This window comes from Balaenoptera acutorostrata, chromosome 16 (assembly GCF_949987535.1).
Source record: "Balaenoptera acutorostrata chromosome 16, mBalAcu1.1, whole genome shotgun sequence".
NCBI classification, from domain to species: Eukaryota; Metazoa; Chordata; class Mammalia; order Artiodactyla; family Balaenopteridae; genus Balaenoptera; species Balaenoptera acutorostrata.
This window is the reverse complement of record NC_080079.1, coordinates 33,675,296-33,701,986: the sequence shown is the minus strand read 5'-3', so window position 1 is coordinate 33,701,986 and position 26,691 is coordinate 33,675,296. Positions and strand designations below refer to the sequence as shown.

At 41.0% G+C, this 26,691-nt stretch overlaps 1 protein-coding gene across 6 annotated transcripts in view; it reads left to right on the top strand.

The window, feature by feature from the left end:
- PLCE1 (phospholipase C epsilon 1) overlaps nt 1–26,691 on the top strand; it is a 319,414-nt gene that overhangs the window by 270,826 nt on the left and 21,897 nt on the right. For 5 of the 6 annotated variants that reach the window (XR_009005599.1, XM_057530495.1, XM_057530496.1 and 2 more), the window contains 8 exons: nt 1,728–1,835; nt 3,280–3,396; nt 6,361–6,519; nt 11,698–11,827; nt 16,190–16,311; nt 17,196–17,313; nt 21,749–21,880; nt 22,982–23,272. Coding sequence is in view for 5 of the 6 variants with exons in the window: in XM_057530495.1 (XP_057386478.1) it covers nt 1,728–1,835; nt 3,280–3,396; nt 6,361–6,519; nt 11,698–11,827; nt 16,190–16,311; nt 17,196–17,313; nt 21,749–21,880; nt 22,982–23,272 (1,177 nt within the window). In the remaining variant the exon portion in view is untranslated. The remainder of the gene's footprint in view (nt 1–1,727; nt 1,836–3,279; nt 3,397–6,360; nt 6,520–11,697; nt 11,828–16,189; nt 16,312–17,195; nt 17,314–21,748; nt 21,881–22,981; nt 23,273–26,691) is intronic. The other variant, XM_057530499.1, reaches the window with a different exon arrangement.

Here is a 26,691-nt window from a genome sequence, read left to right as displayed (position 1 = left end):
TGTGTGTGTTTATCCCAGGAAAATAAACAGGGACCAATGTCCTAGCTTTAATTCCTACTGCATTTCCTTATTTGACATCAGGGAGGTTTTTTTTTTTTACTCCTTAACATTACACCTCAAGTAGAGATTGTCACAGCCTTTGAATAAGGCACAGAAACCCCTCAAATAGACTCACAGATGTGATTAAACTTAGTATGAAGCTCCCTTTTATTTCATTTCTTACCACTCTCTGCTCTCTCTCAGCTCTCCCAGTTACCTCCCAAGATTACTGTATGGGTCAGATGAGAAGTGAGAAAAAGCCCTGTTCTCACCTGGAATTTCCAGCCCTGGTTCTCCTATTCTAGCCATATGTGGAAGCCTTAATGTCATGCAGACATTGATAAGGACCTTTAGTCTTTTCATACTGAAAACCCATCTCATCTGCTGCTGGTCAGTGAACATTCTTCCCAGCGCGGCTCACTACAGAGATGAGGGAGCCTCACGTCCCACCTGTCGTATTACACGACAGTTTTCAGCCCAAAGCAACACACCTCTAGATACTCTAGTGCTGGCAGACACTGATAGCCTTGGGCTTCTTTGCCAAAGAATCAGTTAGCCCTGGGAAGATAGGTTACCTAGGAAAACTGGGTGCTGTATGCTGTGCAATGGGAAGAATCTAGCAAGTATCTCATATAAAAACATTAAAATAAGGGGGATTCCACTATCCAAGTTATGTTGCAGCAAGTCTAATGGCCGCTAGCCCCCAGTACTGGACTGCTGTCACATGAAAATAGTTAGGTGGATTCTTAAATCAGAGAGTTGGCCCATTCACAGGTATATCCACCTTTGGCTTTGGTTGACCCTTTCAAAATATGGTCATCTTTAAGATAGTCCACAAATACAGTCTATGGAGGAAGAAGTTGCTCCAAGCAAACGTTACAGAGATGCAACCCAAGCACATATATCAGGAGCTCTGCTTCCAGCTCTAGATCCAGAAAAGCAAATAGGTATCATCTCATCTAATTCACTGGTAGTGTTTCCTGGAGTTCTTTGCTGAGGAGGCTGTGAGATAACACATCAGAGCTTAGGGGGCAAGTATATTATGATTGATTACTGATGACTGCTATGGGTGTGGAGAGGGGACTTTATGGATTATTTGTCATTTCTGCTGTAGAGGCTGTTCTAGGATTAGATAGCAAGGCAAATCCTTGATAACTCCCTGCTTCTACTCTTCTCCCATGCTATATGTTCACAGCAAAGGTATTAGGTGGTGGCAGAATGTGGGTCTAAATAGAGGAGATTTTATCCTGATTGGATTTATATAAATGTTTGGCCAGTTCACTAAGGAATCAGTGGCCTCATTTCTTCATCAGCACCTGTGTCACCTCCACTGACATCTGCCCAGATAGAGTTATAGCCTGGCTGTCTCATTTCAGGATGCACCATGTGTAGGTCCCTTGAGGGACCAAAGTTGATGGGAAAATGGTCATATGTTTTTGCTATCAAATTTTACCTTCCAATAGTATTCAGCTCTGGTAAGCACTCTTTCTACCTTAATCTATTCTCTCCCTTCCCCACCCCTAATAAATTGTGGCCTTCGGCCAACATGCAATATTTCTTTTCAATCTTAGGCCCTTCTGTTTTAGCCTGGAGAGTGAACACTGATATGTGGAAGCCTGTGCTGGGTTTAATTTGAGACTTTATCTCCATTTGCTCATCTGGGGTGGATTCATTCATTGATCCCACAGGTCCTCCTGCAAGGCTGTAGGAGTGTAGAGTTGGACTGCTGGGACGGAGATGATGGGATGCCCATCATTTATCATGGACACACCCTGACAACCAAGATCCCCTTCAAGGTAATGCTTCATAACTTTCTTTAAATCAGATCACAAAGAGTCATTATCTTCATTCGTCATTTAAATGAATGACTCTCCCAAGTTATACCTTAGGTTGGGAGTTCTTATCCTGCGTCTTAAGGCTTCCCCAAATTGTGTGGGATGTGCACATGTTCATTTTCCTAGGAGTTGATCTAGAACTCTCCTTAGATTCTCATTTGACCAAAATTTAGTAACCATTACCTTAAATTAGTTATCATGTAATAATATTGTTGAAATTTTTACATCATAAGATGATGTATAAAAGGCAGGGTCTGTTCTCTTGCTGTAGGAATTAAAGGTCATTTCTCCCGGTGTCCTGCTGACAAAGGCCAACATCATGTGTCAGGAGATGATTAAATAACATTATTAAGTAATGAGAATTGATTCCACCTGGGGAGATTGGTCACCCAGGAAGACTGGTCTCACTGTATTATTATTTCAAATTCTAAGTAGTTTATTTGTTCATTGTGCAATTACTATCCTCATTCAGAGGGTCTTTGGCTGTAACATCATTTTTTTCTGAACTGTGGCTGGGCTGGGAAGGAATTTTCTTATTTCTGTCTTGTATGTGAAGATGGTGGCTAAAATGCATTTTCTCTTTAACTCATTTTCCTATTCAGCCCTCTTAAAACTTTTTGTACCCTATATTGAGGGAAGGAGGAGTTGATAACTGTGTTTACATACATACATAAATATATGTGATATATGTCTTATTGCCCCAAGTAGATTTGATTATAAACTCCTTGAAAGCAGGAAAGTATCTTACGCCTTATCTTTTTTTTTTTAAAAGGGAATGCTATTTATTTATTTATTTATTTATTTATTTCATTATTTATGGCTGTGTTGGGTCTTCGTTTCTGTGCGAGGGCTTCCTCTAGTTGTGGCAAGCGGGGGCCACTCCTCATCGCAGTGCGCAGGCTTCTCACTATCGCGGCCTCTCTTGTTGCGGAGCACAGGCTCCAAACGCGCAGGCTCAGTAATTGTGGCTCACGGGCCCAGTTGCTACGCGGCGTGTGGGATCTTCCCAGACCAGGGCTTGAACCCGTGTCCCCTGCATTGGCAGGCAGACTCTCAACCACTGCGCCACCAGGGACGCCCTCGCCTCATCATTTTTGATTCTGTAACTAATACAGTGTCTTTTACTTATACTCAGTATATATATATATATATATATATTTGTTAAATTCAGGATACTGATAGCTGTTCCTCATAGTATGCGAACAATACTCAATATGAATAGTTTAATGTGTTTATAGAAAATAGCCTGTTGCTTAACTTGAAAATACATTTGAAAAGATAAAAACCACTTTGGCCAGAGTCTTCTGCATAAACAATTTAGATGCTTTCTGTGGCTGTAAGTGCCTTGCCTTTTGACACCTTGGGCAGACATCTGAATTCTCATGTGCTGTTTTGGCTCTCATAGGAAGTGGTTGAAGCCATCGATCGCAGTGCCTTTATCAACTCCAACCTCCCCATCATCATATCGATTGAGAACCACTGTTCATTGCCTCAGCAACGAAAAATGGCAGAAATTTTCAAGGTAAAGTATCAGCTAAATGACGGGATGGTATCTTGGCCTTTGTCTTGTGACTGTTGTTGAGCTTAATTTGGGGCCACTGTGGACCACGCCACAGCTGGACCTCAGCTGTGAAGCACGTACAGTGAACGTCCCTCAGACCTGAGAAATGGGGATGCCCTGGGAGTTTGGGCTGTCTCTTGAGTGGTCCATCTTTTCAACTGGAGTGATAGAAGCACTGTTCTGTGGTCTCCTGAGCATTTCCAGAAAACCTTCGGAGATAACAAGAGACCAACTTTCCAACACTTCTGATACCACAAATCAGGGATGCCAGGATGTCACCTGTCAGTTGTATGTGGAAAAGCTGAAAATATCTCAGGGCAAATAAGTCAAATCTTCTTGTGGCCCAACTTCATATATGGAGATCCAAGGTGGCGAAGAGGTTAGACTGGCCAGAATAGTGCTGTTAACACTCGGCTTTTCCTTATACAAGGGAACTATAATGCAGACAGATTTAAGGGCAAATACGCCATTATATTTCCCCCTTCCTCCACTGGTAGAGGCATTTATGGGAATATGGCTCTCAGTGGGAGGGAGGGGCATGGCTAGAGGGAAATGTCCCCAAATACTAATGTCAACAAAACTAATTAGCCTTTCATGTTGCCTTTTCTTTGCCATCATTTAGAATAATGGTCTCTAAACTTTTTTGATTGCATACCCCATCAGTAAAATATACCACGTATTCCTGTTGTGTGTGTATTGACTTATTCATAAATTATATACATATCCTACTTATTAACATATTTTATACATTAATTAAAACATGCAAAAATAGAATATAAAAGAGAGTAACATAGAAAGGATGAAGTAAAGAATAACTTTTAAATACTATTATTTATTAATGATACAAAAACCCTTTTGCTATTATAAAAAAATTTTTAAATAAACTTATTCTTTTATTATCTAAATTTTTAGTGGGAGTAATATGATTAACTACACTTCATTATTTTGGAAATTTTTGTGATCACTGACTTGGATGTCTGGTTTTAAGTTTAGTTTATTATTTCAGTATTTGGCTTTAACAGCTATAGTAGCTGATAAAAATGCCTTACAAAGATACCTGTATCCAGATGGAAAAGGGGTGCCCTTAACTGCACTTGCCAAATCATGGTACTCATTTCTCAATTCCATTAATGAGGCAAAGGTTCTTATTGGAATTTGGCTAGACAATTTATATGTTTCCTGGTATCAATCAGCTTTTCTTATAAACTTATTGAAAAGGTGTTGCCTTTTATATTTTTAACAGATGAGTTTAGACTCCACTAAAATCCTTCATTTAGAGGATTTTTTAACCATTAGAAAATCTGCTTCCAGGTAGCCTGAGTGTGCATACATAAGAGTTTTTATGTTTCCTACATTGTTTCCTACAACAAAATCACATCACAATAGAAATATTTTTAGACAGCTGTCTTTACTCTTTCCAGAACACAAATTTTATCTAAAAAGCAAATACTTTTGAGCTTCCCTGGTGGCTCAGTGGTTAAGAATCCGCCTGCCAATGCAGGGGACACAGGTTTGAGCCCTGGTCCGGGAAGATCCCACATGCTGCGGAGCAACTAAGGCCGTGCGCCACAACTACTGAGCCTGTGCTCTAGAGCCCGTGAGCCACAACTACTGAGCCCGCATCCCACAACGACTGAAGCTCACGCATCTAGAGCCCGTGCTCCACAGCAAGAGAAGCCACTGCAATGAGAAGCCCGCGAACCGCATCAAAGAGTAGCCCCCGCTCGCCGCGACTAGAGAAAGCCTGCGTGCAGCAGCGAAGACCCAGTGCAGCCAAAAATAAATAAATAAAATAAACAAATTTATTTCTTTAAAAAAAGCAATTACTTTCTCACTCAGTGTTAAAACGTTACCCTTATCATATAGGAACAGATTAACAGTGATTTTATCATCATCATCATCATCATCGTCTGGTAACAAAGTACAGCTACCCACTATAAACACAGAAAAAGTCCGAAATTTTAGGATACTTTTTTTTTAAAGAAAATTGTATAACTTAGAATACTCCTTTAACTAACTGCTTTTTCCTTATATAAAATGTGAGCTTCTATATGTCGTAAAAGATTTTCATAATCACTTTTCATCTCATTACAGAATATTTCAAAGAAAAGTCTTTTTGTGAAATTAACCACACGTCGTCACCAAAGCACCCAAACTGTGATCATCTCAATAAGATGTTAGCAAACAAAGATGTGAGGGACTCACCTTTGGTCCCTCTGCGTCAAGAGATTCCCCCCCCGTCCCTCAGGGACCTTCATGAACAGTGCCTGACATACAGACTGAGGGCGCCATTTTCAGTCTGTACATTAAGCACTAATAAGCTTCCATTTTGTTCTTTTTTTCATTAAAAAATAACTAGAAATGGAAACTGACATGTTTTCTACCCTCACCCCAAATGGGTCATCCTGTGCCTTCCCCCACCACCTTGGGGGAGACACATTTCCCTTTGAAGACCAGTGCTCAGAAAAGCTTTATGAGAATGGTGTCTGTGGGTCTTTATACTCGATGGTGACAGATTCTCCCTATTATTTTTCATTTTTGTCCCCACTTCCTACCTACTTCAAGGTTTGTATCCTTGTGACTTCTTACCCATGTCTGGAACAGACCATATTCTACAAATCACAGCCTCTAACTGAATCTCTTTTTCTTCTTTAGTACATCAGACCCTAGAGTATTTTTCTAAATAGTTAGAGCTGGGCCCCCCCTGGAGAGGGGCCTAGACCCCTCCTCCTGGCCTTCTAACCACTTCCCTTCTTTCCAGTAAGAAACTATGCAGGACTGGGGGGCAGGACACACGGATACAACATCTTTCCTAGTTCATCTTCCTAGGATTTTTAGAACAATTCAACTGGGCTGAAATATCTAGCTGATGATTCAGGTATAGATAAAGGGCATTGATTATGTGTTTTCCTTTATTGTTTTTAGACTGTGTTTGGAGAAAAACTGGTGGCTAAATTCTTATTTGAGAGTGATTTCTCAGATGATCCAATGCTTCCCTCACCTGACCAACTCAGGAGGAAAGTGCTTCTCAAAAATAAGAAGTTAAAAGCCCATCAGACACCGGTGGATATATTAAAGCAAAAGGTACTCTCTTGTTAAAGTTATGAGTATGCTGTGTGCCCAGAACAAAGAAATTAATGTCATTCTAACCTTTCAGATGACTGATGGGTAACCAGTTTTTGAAGATTCAGTTTCCTTGAATGACACATTTGACTTTTGGCTTTCCACTGAATAGACTGATAAATACTCTCTTCCCACTTACATAAAATTTTATTTTGAAAAATTGATGTAGAATGTACCTCATTATTTAATTTATTCTGAGCAGGATAATATGTGACTCTTGTCTCTGGGCCTGGGCTTCCAGCTGTCAATCCCACAGTGGTCGCTATAGGCCTCTTTAAGAAGAGTCCCCTGTCGGGGGAGCACTTGGACATGGGGTTATGACTCCTGAGGTCAGTAGTAGAACCCCAATAGCAGCAGCCCTGTGCTCCCAGCATGGAAGTTGGCACAGTGTATCACTGTGGCATATGGACCCCAAGGCACTTCTGTACCTGCCTCACCCATGGAGATCTAGCCCCCGAGCACCACAGACTTGCCTATGTAGGAGGGCCCTCAGCCCAAGGATCTGTGAAAAAGTTCAGGTCCAGGACCACTGAGTCCATATTGCCAGGTTGAACTTACTCATCCCACAGAATGACAGCTGCCAAAACTATTTGTCCTATTTAGGAGAGCACTGTTGGCCCTGAAACACCACTTTTGAAAATTACAGCAACCAAGAGTTGCTGCATGAACCTCAGCGCCCCGCAGGACTAGAATGCTGCAGCCCCGGCAGCGTGGACAGTCCAAAGTAAAACTAGGTCACGGCCTGGAGCTTTTAATTTCTCTCTGAGCATCACCTCCAAGCCTCCAGGCCCTACTCCAGTTCTGCTTTAAGTGGTTCCCAGAGAACAGATGGATTCTATGAGCCCAACAGATTTGGAACCTTTGTCCTAAGTCATTGATTAAAAAATGTCAAGTCGAGCTGTCCAGCAGAAACCAACACAACATTTTAAATCAACTATACTCCAATAAAAATTTTTTTTTTTAATTTCAAGTCGAATCGAGTCAAAAGTCCAGTTTGACCTAGTTGAGTAGTCTATTTGGAACAATCGTCAAATCTTCACTTCCATTAAGCCTATTTGGATATTCTTCCATCTGTGGATATGCTTGGATTTGTGAATCTTAAGATGTGATTTCCAGAAGTCAATGCTCAGGGTCTGACAGCACAAGGACCGTGAAACCATCACCTCTCTTAATTTGAACTTTATATCTCAGTTAGTACAACCTAGGACCGTTCTCGCTATTTAAATTCTTTAACGCCTACCAGGCTCATGTTGAGTTTGTAGAGAGCAAAGAGTTCAGTTATTTTCACAGGACTAAACTTATGCCTAGTCTCACCATTTTTCCAGGTTTACAATTAATTTTAAACTTTTGTGTAGCAGGAGTCTCACATTTATCTCTATTAAACTTGCTCTTCTTGGTTTTGGTTTGTTATTATAGCATACAAGGTTCTTTGTGGATTTTGACATCTGTCATCCAATTATTTATTAGCAGTTTTCCAAATTGTGCCTTCACCCAAGTTGCTCTTGAGCCAGACGGCCAAGTGGAGAGCCCTGTGGCCCTTCTTGCAGGACCTCCCTCAAGTTTAGGTGATTATCACTCTTGTCTGGTGCTCTCTTCTCTGAAGCCCAGACTTCTGCAGAATCTGCTTCAACCTCTTTCTTTATAGAATAGAAATTGAGATCTAGGCCTTTATGGGACTTTCTCGAAGCCACCTAGTTCATAGTGGCAGAGCCAGGATTCTGATTCAGGTCTTCAGGGAAGACCTTGTCAAAGGCAACACAGAAGTAGGATACATTGATAACAATCACTGGGGCACTTTCAAAGACACAGATTCTTAGGTCCCAAATCTGCCCAACTAAATCAGAATTTCCATAAGGAAGACTTGGTAATCTGTTTATTTAAAAATAATTCTTATCCCCCCTGAAAGTTGGAAAATACTGCTTATCTGTTATTTCCCACAAAGTGAGTTACCTTACCCGCAAAGTCTAAAGAGGTTACTGTGTGGGAGATTTGTTCTTAGTAAACCTATGCTACTTCTTGCGAATCGCCTCTTTATTTTCTGTGTTCTCACAACCAAATAATCCATTCTGAGATTCTGTCAGGCATTACTTTGGCACTTTCTACCATACAACTTCCACAACTTACCTCTTCCTCCTTTTGGAAAAATGGGACAATATAATCCCATTTTCAGTTTTTTAAAATCGCTTCCAGAGCCCCATGATTTCCCAAGGGGTACTGACAGTCATATCTGCAAAGCCTTTTAATTGCCTGGCAGGTTGTGGGTCTGGACCTGGTTATCTGAGTTCACATGGGGTTGGGTGAATGCATGCCAGGAGCTCCAGTGTGCTCAGACCAACCCTCTAACTTAGAAGGTCTGGGTCCTTTCTGTGCAAGAAACTCACCCTCAGCAAGGATACACTGACTCAGAGCAGGATTTCTGAAGCCCTCCATCTGCCTCAGGTTCGTGCTAAGGCTCTTGACGAGGATCCTTAACTACACCCCGCCAGATCACCAGTATTCTGCCCTTGGTCTCCTGAACTCCAACCTGCTAGACTCAGACAGTTCACACTCCATGACAGGTGCTGTGCTAGGGGCTGGGGGAACAGAGCAAATGAGACATGGCTCCTTCCTGGACCCATGTGAGCCAGTTCTTCACCTGACACCCCACTCTAACCCCCAGGCCTATATCTGAATTGCTTTTATCAAGGGCTGGGGTCCTGTTTTTCTGCCTCAAAATAAGTAGGATATGGCAAAGAATAAGGAAGTCAGCTCTTGGCTGTCGCTGGGCCACCTGTCCCATACTTCCTGCACTGGGGGAAGTACCTGAGCGTCGAAGGGACCTGGACACTCCACCTTCTGACATTTGCTGGTGGTGGGACTTTGAACGGCAGCACCCCCATTATTGGTTCTCAAAACCTTCTGTCAGGGGGCCCACCGGGCTCTTGGCATCATCATTCTCGGTACTTGGCTCCACCCTGCATGTTTACTGCCGGAAGGCCCTTTGCTTATCCAGGACAGATAGACTTGCTTTTGTAGCTCACTTGTGCCTAGAGCAGATTTCCCAAAGCTTGGAAGAATGCTACTCCTGTGAGACACTCTGAAAAAAGAAAAGAGAATTTTCCTGGTTAAGTAAGTGTGGGAAATGCTGCACTGGAGATCTTTGAAGAACCGTGGTGCCCTTTAGCATATTTAATGAAGGCTCTGTGAAACTCAGTTTCTGTAAGATGCTGTTTTTAAACTTCCACTGTGTTTTGTGGTTACTGTAATTCTCATTTTTTTACATGACAGCTATTAACACGCATGGAGCTAGCGTTCCATAAAAATGTTGAGCCTAGACAATGCCCAGTTATCTGGAGTAGACTGCATGTAAAAGATTTATCTCGATATCAACATAGCCTACACTGTATCTTCCTTATGTATATATTTTTATTATAAAGGTAATATAACCACATTTCGGAAAGCTTAAGGAAGAATTATTTTAAAACACACATAATTCCAAAGCCAAACACAACCTGTATCACAAGGATTCTTAACCTTAGTAATATCCACAGACAGAATTCAGGGGGTCCATGAAGTTAGATGAAAAAAATTAAATTTTTTTTTGGCTGCGCCATGCGGCTTACAGGATCTTAGTTCCCCAACCAGGGATTGAACCCATGCTCCCTGCAGTGGAAGTGCTGAGTCCTAACCACTGGACCACCAGGGAATTCCCGAAAAAAAATTACATCTTCATTTTCACTAACCTCTAGCTGAAATTTAGCCTTTCCTCTGATTATAAATGTAGGGAACAAACCACAGTAAAGTTGGCAGCATCTATGTCTTTGTCACCAGTAGAAATCACAGATGTTTCATATTATATCACAGCTGTTGCTAATATCTCCAAGAATTATTTATGCTCATCACTATTTCAGAAATGTTACTTGACCTACCATTATATATTTTTTACTATGTTAATAAATAAACATATTATTCCTATAGCACAATTTTTTTGTAACATTTGATAACTGTATCAGCATTCTTTTTTTCCTTTGTAATCTTATGTATTTTGTTCTATGCATTTAAAATATCATTCTGAGAAGGGACCTTACCTCACCAGACTGCCTAAGGGGCCTGTGCCGTAAAAACAGGTCAAGAATCCCTACCGTATTAACATTTAATAGCTAGCCTTTTATGCACATCGTTTTATATAATCATTATATGTAGACAGAAAGATACATAGTTATTGAACAAAGGATATAGAATTATATATATATTTGCATAGATACATGTATATATGTATATGCTTACATGTATAAATATTATTTATATCTATACACAACACAAAATTCTGTATCCTTTGTTCAATAAATATATATCACAATTATTTGTCAAGTCTTATTCTCTCAAGCAGATACACCATAGTTTACTGACGTCACTCCTCTATTGTTGGACTTTTAGGTTGCTTCCTGCTTTTAATTCACGCAAGTAACTTTGCCTGTATTTTGCACTGTTTCCTTATGCTAGGCCCCAGATTTATATTTATTCTTGTGTCCTGTGATATTCCTTCACAGTAATTCTAGTCAAATGTAGAAGCACATGACCTCCCCGATAGCACACATCAATTTTCCAGAAATCTCTAGGCCTATTTTGTTAATCTGACTGACGGTTCAGATAAAGGTCTGTTGAAAAAACTTTATTTAAATCAACTATTCTTTTGGTCTCGTCCATAGGGATTCTAACATTTTTCTCAAGGTCAAAGGCCTTTAGATAGTATTTTAAGAAGGGGGGAAAAAAAACAGTTTCTTAGCAGAGATTTACTTTTCCAAAATGGATGGGCTGATTTGCTTCTTCATCATTTGGGATTGATGGTGGTTTTCTGAAGCACCCAGGTTTCTCCTGGTGGGGTTGTCCTAGGAAACCTGGATGGCTGGGCACCACACACGGATTCCTTGTGATTGTTTCCTAAAAGCTCCTGGATTCCTCCTGTAGGGACGTTAACATTCACTGAAGTATTGACGTTGTGCTTTAAGTGACTGTAGAGTTTTGGGGCTTTTCTCAAATAATCAAAATAGGTTAAGCCACTTTTTACGACTGTGGTGAGCCTTAGGTGGTCATTTGGTAGCTATAAATGAAAGTTCAGTAACTGGGCATCTGCAGTCTTTAATTACTGATATGTTACAGGCTCATCAGCTAGCGTCCATGCAAGCTCAGGCTTATAATGGTGGCAGTGCCAACCCTCCACCTGCTAATAACGAAGAAGAGGAAGATGAAGAGGACGAATATGATTATGACTATGAATCCCTCTCTGACGGTAAGAGAGCCAACCCTATGGTATACGCAGGGAAGTGCCTGGAAGATTTTTCTACTGGGTTTTTTGGGTGTCTTTTTTTTCCAAAAATAAGTCTGATGCTCCATAGACCAACAATACAGATTGTTGTAATATTATCTAAGAGTTTCTGGAATCCTGCTGCTTAGCAAGGAGGACCTGTCCTCCTTGGAAAGGGATTCTGTCAGCCACTACGGGCAGCACTCAAGGAAAGAGTAGGAGGGTGTGGGAAGCAATCCAGGGGTTGTTCCTAAATTGGTTTCTAGAGGAAGAGTTGGAATTACTGCAGAGAGACCCCGTTCCCACCCTTTCAGCATCTGGTGTAGCGGATGCTCTTGGCAGGAATTGTAGACGAGGGCTGACTCTTTTCTCTCCCCTGCACCACCTGCAGGGGGCAGCATCGCGTTCCTGTGCTTTCTGCTGCTCCCCTTCACTGCTTTCGCTCCTGCTTTCTAAGAGCATAGCAAAGAAAGAAGCAGCATTTCCCTTCCCCGCCCCCCTTCCCTGGTTCTCACATTACTAAGCCAACCAGACATTTCCTTCTGGCCCCACCAAAAAGATATGGGTGATGGCTAATGGTGCAATACAAAAAAGTCACATGAATGATGTTATTTACCTATTAAAGGTGAAGGATTCTTCTTAGGAGATAATTAGGTTTCAGTTGTGTTTCATTTGCACTAAATTAGTGTCATTTGCTAGAGATTGCAAAATGTTTTCTCAGGTACCACTGCTGATGGTAGACTGTTTAATTTTGGCAACTTCTGAAAGACAAACATTTAGTAATGAAAAAATACCAATATTCCTGTTTATTTAAACGTTATAAATGTAGACTATATTACTTCTCTGTAGGATATTGTCTTGTTAATATGCAGATATGCGCAGACCAGTAACCGTTTACCACTTGCATTAAGAGAATCAAGCTACACTCCTTCATATATCTGCTTCTCACGCAGCACGATTGTCTCCTGGCCGTGTTTGGTTTTGTGAGCCTCCGTCATAGCCAGCAGCTACAGTCCAACCTCTTTCTGCCCCCAAATGCAATACTAGTCTCTGTTAATATTTGTCCTTAGTAATTGTTGATTGCTTCATACCGTCAACTAAAAGCCAATGTACTCGATCTGAAGTCCCATCAGATAACACGAAGGGCATATTCTCTAATGGGGAGGTCGAAAGAGGGAGAAAATGGGAAAGAGTCAAGGTCATTTCTTGTATCCTGTTCCTCAGAAGTCATGGGAGTATGAATCTTTTTATATTGACTTATTCCTCCCTGTGGATCTCTACCACAGTCATGGTAATGTTGTTTCATAGAACAAATTTATTTGATAAGAAATGAAAACCACATTTAAGAAATCAACCAAATCCAGATGTTATTTGCCCCTGTAAGAAGTTAGTGCTCTGGAAGATAAATTCACTCTCTATCATAAATTACTTCTGTGTTTTTTTCTGTACTTTTGAAAACAGGAAAGAAAAGACTTTTCTTAATTATTAGTAATAGCAGTATAGGAAGTTTTGATATGCAGATAACAAAATGCATAGGGGAAGGTGGGGGAAGGAGCTTTCTGATTTATTTTCAGTTAGGAGGGTAAAATTTAAACCCTACCCCACTGAATCTCTAGGACAGTTGCATGCTTTTTAAAAACCCACATGTGCTGGGGTGGGGTATACATGGAAAGCACCCGCAGGTTCTGCTCCAATAGACTGTGAGACCTTGGGTCAATGTCCTTTCGCCACTCTAGACTTTAGGCCCCTCAGATGCATAATGGGAAGATTTTGTTACAGGTTGTCTGATGTTCTCCCTTCTAGCACTAACATCTATGATCTATGACAGTTAATTCCAATACCACCACATGATAATTTCCCATTTCATTAAAAGAGTCCTCTGACTGGCTGATTCCCAAATAGGCCTTGTAGTTGATTATGCCGGGACTTGTTTAAGCTTACCCTATTAAGGCATCCTGATGCTACTGTTAAATGCCAGACAGTCTTGCACTTTTGGTCATGGTTTGTGGTGCCGAGCTCATCCCTGCCTCCTTCCCTCAACCTCACTTTCTCTGGCTGAGATAAGAAGAAAACAGAAACCTGCTTGCTAAGGGTAGGACCATTCCCAGCTTCTTAGCAGGACCCCGAAAGTTTCTAAGCTTCTGGTAATGATGGATCCCTTTGAGGATGAGATGGAAGCTGTGACCAGTCCCCTCAGAGAAATAAACATGGTCTCAAATTTCTACATAAAATTGCAGGAGTTTTCACAGGCCTTCTGAGCCCCTCGCAGGCACCTCAAGGCTAGAAACCCGTCTCTAAAGTCTGGGTGGCCCAGTTTATCTCTGTGACAGCTCTAGTCCTCAGTTTTCACATATATAAAATGAGCAAATTCGTCTAAAACCTCTTTTGGTTATAAAAATGTGATAGTTCTGGGCTTCCCTGGTGGCGCAGTGGTTAAGAATCTGCCTGCCAATGCAGGGGACATGGGTTCGAGCCCTGGTCCGGGAAGCTCCCACATGCCGCGGAGCAACTTAAGCCTGTGCGCCACAACTAATGAGCCTGCGCTCTAGAGCCCGCGAGCCACAACTACTGAAGCCCGCGTGCCACAACTACTGAAGCCTGCGCGCCTAGAGCCCTTGCTCTGCAACAAGAGAAGCCACCGCAATGAGAAGCCTGCGCACCGCAACGAAGAGTAGCCCCCACTCGCTGCAACTAGAGAAAGCCAGCACACAGCAACGAAGACCCAACGCAGCCAAAAATAAATGAAATAAAATAAATTATTTTTAGAAAAGAACACTTTAAAAGAAAAAATGTGGTAGTTCCTAGGCACAGAATTACTTCCAGAAAATCTAAAGGAAGTTGCAAATGAGGCTCAAATATTTCAGGAACTGCTACTCTGCCTTTTGGCCACTAAGTTCTTGATGAATATTTATTCAATTAAATTTTATTAAATAAATATCAATTAATTTTTTCCCAACCTTGCTGTTTATCTTGACTAGCTTTGAACATGCACTAGAGTAGAGATTTGAATTTCCAATTTCATATAGACATTCTATGACTTCGTATATATGAAGTCTAATGACTGCATGATTCTAACAAATTAATCAGTTTCTATCCATTTGACATAAAGTATTTTGGGGAGTATTAGGACAATCAGTAGCTGAAAATACATAATGTGAATGTGGCAGCATGATTAACGTTAACAATGTTTGCACTTCTTTTATTGCTAGCCTTTGCATCCCTTAGTAGTCAAAATATTAAATCGATGGAAGATTTCTTATTTCATTTACCTTGTAATCTAAGCTGTTGTTATTCATGCTTTGCTTCATACCTTAGTTTAATTTATCTGGCTTTTTGCCTTAATTTTCCTTATGTTTATCCCCTTTCTGATTCTGTTTTTCTGTAGCAGATGTCCTTACTGCTTCTCCTGCTCCTAACAGTCAGGAAGGTAAAGCCACTTGAACCTGACCTTTTAACTGCATGAATGTCGGCATTCTATTTCCATTTGCTTAGGCCTGACTAGCATGAAGTTGTGACCCTCATAAGAATAAAAATGTAATGAAATGATTGATCTCATTTATTTTTTGGCAGCCTGCATGGCCCTGATTTGGTATAAGGATATATTGGTCTAAGCATTTGTGATCTGATGAGATAGTAAAATCATGGGTGAGAAATGAGCTTTCTTGTTTTTCATTTTAAAAGAACATAATCATGTTATATCTCTAACACCTTTAAAATCATTTTGAATAGTAATACCAAAACAAGAGCAAAGTATAAGATTATCTGTCATACTTTGGAAATTTTTAGATATGTTTTAATTCCTATCCTTAAGATTTTCCCTTAATAAATTGATAGACAGTTATGAAAACTTTACTTTCCAATTAAGCATAATTGTGAAAACTGCATTGCAAGTAAGTGTCTTTTTCCCTCTGCTTTTGACATTTCTAGAGGTAAAAAAAGCTAATAGCTTCACTTTAAAGTGAGAGTGATTAAATCATGCCTGCACCATCTAGAAGTGCTTCAACCACTAAATCCTTCCCAAACTTGTGTGCTGAGAGCTTCTTGACAGGGTATCTTCCATAATGTTTGCACAGTTCCAATCATCTGTATGAAAATGAGCTTTCTCATTTAGAGTACGTCTATATGGTACCAAAACTACTGGTAAATTAGTCTATTCAATCAAAAGTAAATGTATCGTTTAACAAATTTTTAAAATTATACTTCAAGCCATCATTTTGGTAACATGTAGCCAGCGCCTCAGTCTTACAGATAAGCACAAGTACCTGAATATCCTTGCAATGATGTAGCCATAGCCCTTAAGTGAAGCATTCAGTTCTTGTTCACTGAAGCCTGCCAACTCATTTTCAGACAACATTCTAGAAGACAGACCTGAAAATAAATCATGTAATGACAAACTTCAGTTTGAGTATAATGAAGAAATCCCCAAGAGGATAAAGAAAGCAGATAACTCTGCTTGCAACAAAGGAAAGGTGGGTGAATGGTTTCTGTTAAATTACACTTGGACCATCAGTTTCAGATAGGATTTCACTCCCTCCCTATCCTTTCCCTTCACCTCTCCGCTCACTTTCCCTTAGATGCCAAAGTCCACATGGTGATGATATGGGACCCCCATCTGCAATTTATAGAAGGTTAGTCATCGATTCGTCCAGCCAATACCTACTGAAGATGTAGTGTGTGGCAGGCAATGAGATAGCACAGGAGGTGATTTGGCCATGGAGACAAACATGTTAACAGTGCTTGTAGATAAGTACAAAGAACAGTGATTACACAGTGTTATCAGAGCACGATGGTGTTGAGAAGCAGACAAAAACAGGGCATTCAGACCAGGAGGCTGGTACGTTCAAGGAATTGCTAGAAGTTTTAAAGGTGTTCGGGATGACCAGGAAGATAAACAGGGCTGATTGGGAAGTGTTAACAGAGGAAGGACAACAAGAATAGAAAGAAAAATGAGATACCCGGACCCAACCCTCAAGCGCCGCACAGTGTATAGACTCTGAGCAGATCTATAGACATAGTTACAGTGACATTGTTGGACAACAAAATAATAAAATACGCCAAAAATTTGAGCCACAGAAGATACATACTCCGCTGTCTGTTCGTCCAACAACTATGCATTGAGTGTTCCACATTTAAGACGCTGGACTGTGCTCTGAGGGAAGATGAAGGATGAGTTAGACTCAGCCCTTTGCTCTCAGAAAGCTTTTCTCTAGGGAAGGTGTTAGGACATGTATATGGATAAGGTAGAGCAAGTGAAACACAGTGATGGCATGAGAAAGGAACAAAGAGCTTTAGGGATTCCAAGGTGAGTGGCATATACCTTCCCTGTAAACCAGTATCATTTTTCCCTTGATAGGTTTATGACATGGAACTGGGAGAAGAATTTTATCTTCCTCAGAATAAAAAGGAAAGCAGACAGATTGCACCAGAGCTTTCTGACCTTGTCATCTATTGCCAAGCAGTAAAGTTTCCAGGTAAGAATAGACAGTATCAAATGAACTTATTTACAAACAGAAACGGACTCACTGACTTAGAGAATGAACTTGTGGTTGCCGAGAGAAGGGGGGATAGTTAGGGAGTTTGGGATTTAAATCTACACACTGTATTTAAAATGGATAACCAGCAGGGACCTACTGTATAGCACAGGGAACTCTGCTCAATATTATGTAACAACTTAAATGGAAAAATAATTTGAAAAAGAATAGATACATGTATATGTATAACTGAATCACATTGCTGTACACCTGAAACTAACACAATGTTGTTAATCAAGTACTCCAATATAAAATAAAAGGTAAAAAAAAAAAAAGAATAGACAGTATCATTTATAACATTTAAAGATACCAAAAGATTAAAATATTCTATTTATTTAATTGGGCATTGTGACTGCTCTCCAAATAACTAAATTGTGTTGCTGAAATCATTGTTACAGTATCTTCTAAATATTTATTATTATTATTATTATTTGCTTTGATGCTGATGAGGAAAATACCATAAAATGTTCATTTTTCAGATCATATATCTCTCCATTATAGTTAATAATAATAATATTCATAACATCTAATAGCTAAAATTTATTAAGCACTTAATACCAGGATTTATGCTAAGTATTTTACATACATCATCTTAAATGACTCCATAATAATTCTATGAGTAGGTGGATTTATCTCCATTTTTAAATAACAGTCTGAGAGAGATGAAATAATTGGCCCAAGGTTTCAGAGCATATCAGTTAAGACTCTTTTGTTTGAAAGTGGCAGAAGTTACTTAAGCAAAGAAGAAATTTATTGGCTTATGTGTTGAAAAGTGAAGGGATATATGAGTTTCAGGTACAGCTTGGTCCAGGGCTTTCTCTCTCCATATTTCTCACTCAGCTGCTACTATGTTGGCTCTTTTCCCTTTGCGGTTGCAAGGCAGCTGCAGCAGGCTAGCGCTGCATATTTCTAGATTCAGCTTCAGTATGAGTCTCTTCCAGAAGTTTCAGCAGCAGTTTCATGGTTTTTCACTGGATCGTTTGCCCCTCCCTGAACCAATCACTGTGGCCAAGGACATGCAGTGCTCTGGCTGTCTAGGGCTTAGGTCACATGCCCCATCCCTGAGCTGGGTAGTGAGTCTCCACCCAAACTGCAAAGATCAAGGACAAGGTTTCAGTGGAGAGGTTTCCCCAGTTGGCCATTTTTAGAAGTACAAGTGAACTTAAGCTGATAAACCACTGCCCCCCCAAAAAATGTGCATTTCAGTTAATAAGTGGTAGAACTATGATTCTGAAGCCTGTCTATCTCCAAAGTCCTGCCTTTAACCCTAGCGCTACCCTGCCTCTCTTGTCAGGGTGTGCTGTCAATGAGCTCATCCAGATGGGGCAGCAGGAGGTGGAGGGCAAACAGGAAAGTCCATAAATATATAGAAGTCGGAAAAATTCATCTGCTCCTATTAAGAAGAAGGATTCCCTTGTACAAGATTTCTGAGAACAGGAAAGCAGCTGGAATTGGGGGATCCGTCTAAATATTAGTAAGCAGCATATATGAACTTGGCCTAGAGAGGGATGTTAAAATACCAACCCTCATTTTTTTTTAAGATGGTCTGGACGCGGATCCTGGCTTCCAGAGGCTTATCTTAAGCCCTAGTTCTCACAATCTGCCCTGCAAATGGGACAGAGGTCCTGGACTATTGAAAAACTAGGTAACAAGTGGTCTCTTCACACACCAGAAGGGGAAAAAAAATCATAGATGGAACTTTCTCGATTTTTAAGTTTTCTCCCATAAACTGTTTTTAAACTTTTGGCAGCTGCTACTGCTTATCTACTAGCAAATTCTGTTGAGGAGGATGAGAATAAATAAGTAGCAAGCAAAGATTTCAAAGAAATGCAAGACCTTAGCTATGTAGGTTTAGTTTCACAGATCCTGACTTTCTGTCTCATAAGTACAGTATGACCATATCTGCAGCTGGTAAAATTGTTCTTATCATGGGGTAAAATCCTTTCACTGTCAAAGAGCCTCGTGGCGTGCATGTCCTTCATCACAGTAACAGATGTGAAGACCACTCCATCCAAGAACCATACTCACTGCATCTCTTGTTCTTTATAAATTCAGCTGCCACTGCACCCAAACCATTCCTATGGCTTTGTCTTTTCCTCTCAAGCACTGAGTAAACAAAGAGCACAAATTCCAAGAGATATTTGAAGTCACTGTGAGAGATAAAGTTTCTGTACAGGTAGAGAATTGTGGAAGGGTCAAAACGTCATTTGGTCTAGCTTTTGACTTGAGGCACAGGCGAAGCATGGGGTTGTTTGACTTATTTTTAAAATTCCAAGTATGCTGTTTTTTTTAAGTGTTTATATAACACACATTCTTTATAGGTATACTATATTCTAATATTTTTTTTAGTAATTGAAGTTTCTTACATTTTTCTTTCCCCAAATTTATTTTCTATCGCAAAATGACTAAATTGTATTGCCAGAATCATTGTCGTCATACCTTCTAAATATTTATTGTCATTATGATTAGTTTTGATGCTCAGGAGGAAAATACCATAAAGTGTTCATTTTCTTGAGCCATAACTTAATAAATTATATGAATTACAATAATTAAAAAAATGTTCATTTTGCTACACTGTTGATTTTAATTTTGCTACGTTATCAATGTCAATGCATCTCACCTTTCACCGTCCCAAGTCCCCCCCAAGGAGCCACATGCAAAAAACTCTTCCGAGCCGTGAGGCACCATGAAGATCATGGGTACGACCTTCCCCAGAAGTAAAGTAACTTCCCCAAGATCACAGACCTGCTTCAGTGGCAGGGCTCCACTACTCAGTGAGCTTGGCCAGGACAGTTCTGTAACTTCTCTGCACTTCGGATTCCCTACCTGTGAAAGAGGCATAACAGTGCTAACTTGCAGGGTTATTGTAAAAAGTAGCGATAAGGTACGCAACGTGATTAGCACACTATCTGGAAAATAGTTGGCTCTCTCGAAATGGCTGTTGTCATTTTCACTGGTGAACAGACCAGCAGGGGAGATGAAGGTTCTTTGTTGTTCCTTCAATTACTTCTCTGGGCCTCTCCAGATTCCTTCCCCTTTCTTTATCACCCAGCCCTTGTTTCCTTATGTGCTCACCCCACCCCAGAGAATGCCCAGGCTCCTCACAGGAGGGCCCACATACCCCTGGAGGATGTCAACATGTGCCAGGGTGTGTGCAAAAACCCCAGAATGAACATGGCCCCTCACTCTGACCCCTCGTCTCTTTTACTCGGGAGAAAATCCATTGTTAGATCATTGTGTAGAGGGCAAAATTCACATAAAGTTTTAAGGTAAAGCATAAGAATTCACTAGTCCAAGTTTGTGCATCTTTGCAGTTTTGGATACTTCAGAGAAAAAAAATGTAGAAGCCCCACAGCTGCTGTGTACTGAGCATTTTCTCTGAACAGAACACTCTATTAAGTATGCGGATATACATTATCTTATTTAATCCTAACCATGACCCTTTTGGAGATGAAAAAGTGGTCAGAGAGGTTAAGTAATTTGTGTGAGGTCGCATCGCAGGGAACAGGGTTTAAACACCGGAGTCTACACTCTTATTAAACACTACTTTATCCTGTCTTCTCTGATGATGTTCTTGGAAGATAAATTTTCATCTCAAAGTGGCCCCCCAAATGCTGTTTCAGCTAAAGGAAATACTCTCTAATGGTACAACTGTAGACAGTGGGAATGGTTTGGAGGCACTGGTGCCTTTAAATTACACTTCCTGCCCTGGAGCCAGGTCTGCATGGTGTGCATTCATTTCCTCATTCAGCAAATATCTGTGAAGTTCCCACTGCGCCCGGGCACTGTGACAGGCAGGAAGGATTCAGGGAGTGGTTGGACCAGAAGAGAGAAAGAGAAGCCATGAAACATGATTACCATCATAATCTGTTTCCCATTCAATCCTCAGATTAACCCTGTGAGTGAGTTCCTATCATTGCACCCATTTTGTAGGTAAGAAAACTGAGGAATCAAGAAGGCAGATGTTAAGTCAAAGCTCATTCGGGAAGGAATTGATCCTAGACAATTATGATGCTACCGCTCAGGCTCTTGGCCATTCTTTCATCTCTCCAAACTGCGTGATTAGGTTCTGGAGCCCTTTCTTTTCACGCAATTTTTCGAAATCTTTCTGGTGTACAATCAGATGGGTGTGAGTGTGATCTGTGGTCGTCCTGTAATAATCATGCAGGCCTTGTCACATTTGCCAACAGAGATAAAAACGTTGCTATCATTGCCTGCAATGCTATCATTAACGGTGCTAAAAATGCTAGTAGGTCTTCTGTACTGGGTTACAAGGGAATAGTAGGACTTCAAAACAAACATTAACAGGGATGGAAAATGTTGAGTTCCCTTGCTTGTAGTTTTTGGCTTATTTATCTTCATTTTATGGGAACAGGCCTGTCAACTCTAAATGCATCTGGCTCTAGCAGAGGAAAAGAAAGGAAAAGCAGGAAGTCCATTTTTGGCAACAATCCGGGCAGAATGAGCCCCGGGGAGACAGCATCATTTAACAAAACATCTGGAAAAAGTAAAGTCACCTTCTAACAGTATTTTGCTTGAATCTGCATGCTGGAGGATTCCAGTATTTCACTAAGCACTTCCCTGGAACTTTTTTAATCTTTTTTTATCTTCATGAATGTTCATGTTATCTAAGTGTGGTATAAATATTTTTTAAATTACAAAATTACCCCCTTAACTTCCTAAAAAATAGCATTTCACTGAAGGTGTTCTAACAGTGTTTGCCTCAAAAATAAAAACTGGAGCCACCTTGGAACCTTCTAGTGGTTCTTGGAACTGCACTCTTCACCATTATAACTCCAGAAGATATATTCATTTTATCTCTAATTACTTTTTATTGTCAAAGTAATAAATTCTCATAGTTAAAAAACTCAAACAATACAGAGTATTATTAAAGTTCCTTTCCACTCACAATGTCCCAGTTCTATTCCCCAGAGGTAACCACTGTTAAGTTTATTGTGTTTAGTTCAAGAAAAATAAGATCCTTTTTAAGATAATCCAAATGGGATATAACTGAACATAACTTGTATAACTTTTATACTTGCTGTAACTTTCCACATAGCTTTCTGTACATATAATCTACCTTCTCCTTATTGCCCCTGTGGCATTCCATTGTGTGGAATGCATTTATTTAACCGCTTCCTCGCTGGTGGAACTTTTGGGTTGCTTCCCGGGTTTTTTGTTGCTTTTTTTTTTTTTCTTGCTATAAAAAACACTGCTAGATTGAACACCCTTGTACATATACTGTTGTGTATTTATGCAAATATATCCACAGGACAGATGAGGTACTGAGGCAAAGGACTTTCAGGCTTTTAATTTAAAAAGGTATTGCTGCACTCATTTTAGCTATCCCTTTTTGGGAGAAGGTCTAATTGGCTTTATTATTTTTTGACCCTTGAACGGCTAGCATCCCATCTAGCAAGTAGAAAGGCATACCCTCGATAGCTATCATTTCGTCTCAAGGTGGTGGACTCGCTCGCAAGTAACACTCAAGATGTGTTCTGACGTGTGATGTGTTGCGATTGTTTCCTGGGGTGTTGTTCAGGTTTCTCTTGCTAAAATATTTAAAGTTTTCTGCACTAATCTGAGGCTAATCTTTGGGGGGGTTTAGATTCCTGTGAAGGAATGCGACAGGCCTGGGAGGACTCGCCTTCCTCTGTCAACCCAACCACGTCCCTCAGCGCGATCATTAGAACTCCCAAATGCTACCACATCTCCTCGCTGAATGAAAATGCCGCCAAACGTCTGTGTCGCAGGTATTCTCAGAAACTGATCCAGCACACTGCCTGCCAGCTGCTGAGGACGTATCCGGCTGCCACCCGCATCGACTCATCCAACCCCAGCCCCCTCCTCTTCTGGCTCCATGGGATACAGCTCGTGGCGCTCAACTACCAGACAGATGGTAATGGGCCTGCTTCACCCGGAAGGGTGCCCCCTCCCCTCGCTCCTTCGCTTCTTATATCTCAGCAAACGTAGTTCAACAAAAAACATGTTTCAAAGGGGGCAAGATTCCCAACGGAGGCCTATGTGAGGGTAAAAATACAGATGACAGAGAACAGAAGTGAATTCGATACTGAACTGTGCTCTTGACTTTCCAGAGTTAAGGCAATAGAAAAGAACCTTCAAGGAGCCCCTATTAGTCGCCTGGTTCTGCCCCCTTTTTAAAGCACTTTTCAAACATAAGACTGTTCTTGACAGGGCTGTGTCCAGTTTGTTTTTAAAGACCTGTTGGGGTAGAGAGTTCCTAACACCCCTTAGTAACTGTCTTGCTAATCTCTTGCTCTTGCAGTGAAAAAGTAGGGTCTCTCGAAACACTTTGCAAGTTAATACCATTTTAGCTTCTCCTCATCCCTTTGAGATGGAGATGGAGATTAATGGTCAGCGCGCTAAGAGCAGCTGACACAAAGGAAACAAGTCTGTGAATTACATGAACCGAGAAAGTAGTGTTCCTACTTCTCCACTGTCCTGAGGTAACGGATGAGGCCAAAAACTCCAGAGTACAAGCTACCTTTTATTGCATGTTCACTGTGCACCAGGCACCATCTCAATTCTTGACCCCTATTTTCTCATTTAATCTTTGAAACAACTCTAAGAAGTGGGTACCTTTATGATCCCCATTTTTCAGATGAGCAAACCAAGACATAGAGCAATTAAGTGGCTCAAAATCACAGTATGACTTATAATAATAAATTCAAGGACTCTGGGAGTTTAGAGAATAAAGTGTTTTGGTTCCACTTAGACGTGGTGAGAGGTGGGGAGCTACAGCAGATGAGGAAAGAGCAGATGAGGAACGTTTCCTAGAAGGTCATTCAAAAACCAGAGTCTTCTCTTTGAACAATCAAGCAGCCTTCTCCTTCCTCTCACGTGAACTGAATCAGATCCTAACCAACTGTGCTGGCCCATCGACCACAGCTTAGCCCTGCCTGCAGCCAAGGTCAAACCACAGCTGTAGCTCTGGGACCAGCTAGCCACCTGGCACTGGCACCACCAGAGCCCATTTGTGGCTGACCCCGGTTAGAGACATCAGTCATATTTTCTTGCCTTTGTTATATTTGCTTCTTTCAATTGAAATTGAGTAAGATAATGCAGGTGAAGTACCATCCTTAGCATCATGCCTGGAGCACAGACAGCATTCCACAAACGTTAGCTACCATTAAGTGCTTTTGATAAGTTATGAAAACAGTATGATTTGGACTCGCAAGTGGAAATAATAGTGAAATATTTTAAAAGCTGTAAAAATTTATTTTCAATCTGTCCCAAGTGGCTTGTGGGTTTATATCTCTGGCCCTGTCTGTAGCCCCATGTCCACTGTTGCCCTTGGTGGAGATGATACTGAAATATTTTAAGTGAACTGAAATAACTAGCAAAATGGTTTTCTCAAGGAAATGGAAATGCACTGGGTTTGGGACGTGTCCTTTCTCCTGAAGTGCCTAGGCTGGCGCAGACGCACTGGCTCCACTGATGGCAGAGAGAGCCACAGCTGAAGGGGACACGGGTATTGCCCCTCCTTGGGCCTCTCTGTGGTCTGGAAGCACACACTGAGGCTGCACCTTGGCCTCCACTCATCCCTGAAGGCTCTGTCTCTTTCCCAAATCAAGCCGGAGTGCATGTTCCCGTTGCCCCGCTCGGGGTGGGGCAGGAGGCTGTGTTGTGTGATTCATCCTCAGGTTTCTCTACATAATCTTCCAACTCAGGAGGGAGTGCTGCCATATAACCTCTCTTGATTCTACGCAGCAAGCAATGATTAAAAATCTCCCACGCTGGGCAAAGCTCATGCTACATGCAGTTTCAGTGTGTTCATCTGTAAAATTGGTCTTCGTTCCTGCACACTGGGGTAGAGCCCGGTCAATCCCTTGCACACAGTAGATGCTCAATAAATGCATGTTGCACTGAGCTAACAGATTGTCTCAATGAGCCCCACTGCAGTCTGAACCTATAGTTCTTGATTTTGAGTCCAGATCTCTTCTAGGTATTGCTATGTGAATTTCAAGTCCAAATAGACAGAGAAGAGTCAACGTTGGAATCACTATTTTTTAATTTTTGAAAAAGAATTCCTGGGTTAAGGAGTGCTTGATTTTCCGTGAAGCATCCCAACCAAATAACAAAGAACCCCCTCCCAGTGCCCCTCTAGCCTCCAGATATATTCCATGGGTCATCTGCCTTACACTTCCTGAATTTCAGGGGACCCCAGTGCCCCAAAGCGGTGTCCATGGACTTAGGGTCATCTCTTCCCAAGATCTCTAATGGCTCCATCAACTCCAAGAAGGTCTGCAGTGATCTGGAACCAGAAATAGCTCAGGTCTACACTCATTAAAACCAACTCTTGAGTTTGGAAACTGACTTGAGTCTAGTATGCAGACCCTGGTTATTGCAGGCAACAGCCCCTCAAAGTTCTTTCCATCTGGGGCAGAATGATTCCTGCCTCATGTCCCAGGACCTACAAGTATGTAGAAATGCAGCCCCACTCAAAAGGAAAACTTCTATTAATATTTATTACGCTTTCCTGAATGATTGTCACACCCTTTCTGATGACTTTTCCAGCCTCAAAATATAGGGATAATGATTATGAGAATGGTTTCCACCTAATACAGGTTTTTAAATGAATAGAAGGACATAAAGATAAGGATTTGCTTGATCTGCCATCCCGTGCACTGACTGAGAGGGGTGATGGGGTTACATAGAGCTATGCATATTCTTTCACTTGGTTAAACAGAGGTTTTAAAACTATAGCCCTAGATGAAGTTCTGGGACCACCTATAGGGGGCAGTAGGAGGGCGAGATTTAAGGTCCCACCTTTACTCCAAACTGAGCAGCTCCATGTGGTTCTGTGTTACATACCAAATCATCAAAAGAGATTTTAGTTAAGCAAAAGTGCTTTGAAGTTTTGGAAAGCTACAAAGACAGACACAGTGCTAATGAAATCAGACTTCAAACCCAAATGAGTGTTGACATCATAATCATAATTTAATACCTACTGTTTATCGAGCACCTTCTATGTGCCAAATGCTGGGGTAGGGATTTTTGCACATGACCTCACTTATTTTTATGACACCCCTGTGAGATGTACATTAAATGGCTCGGTAGTTAAGATTAGGAACTGTGGGTCAGGCTGTCTGGGTTCGAACCTTAACATTTACCTCTTACTAGCTATGTGCCTTGGGCTTTTTCACTTCTTGTGCCTCAGTTTCTTCATCTATAAAAATGAGAATACTAAAAGAATCTACCTCATGTGTTATTGGGAGGCACTAACACACACCAGTTCTTAGAATGGGGCTTGATACATAGTAAGAGTGCAGTAAGTGCGAGCTGCTGTAATTTTTT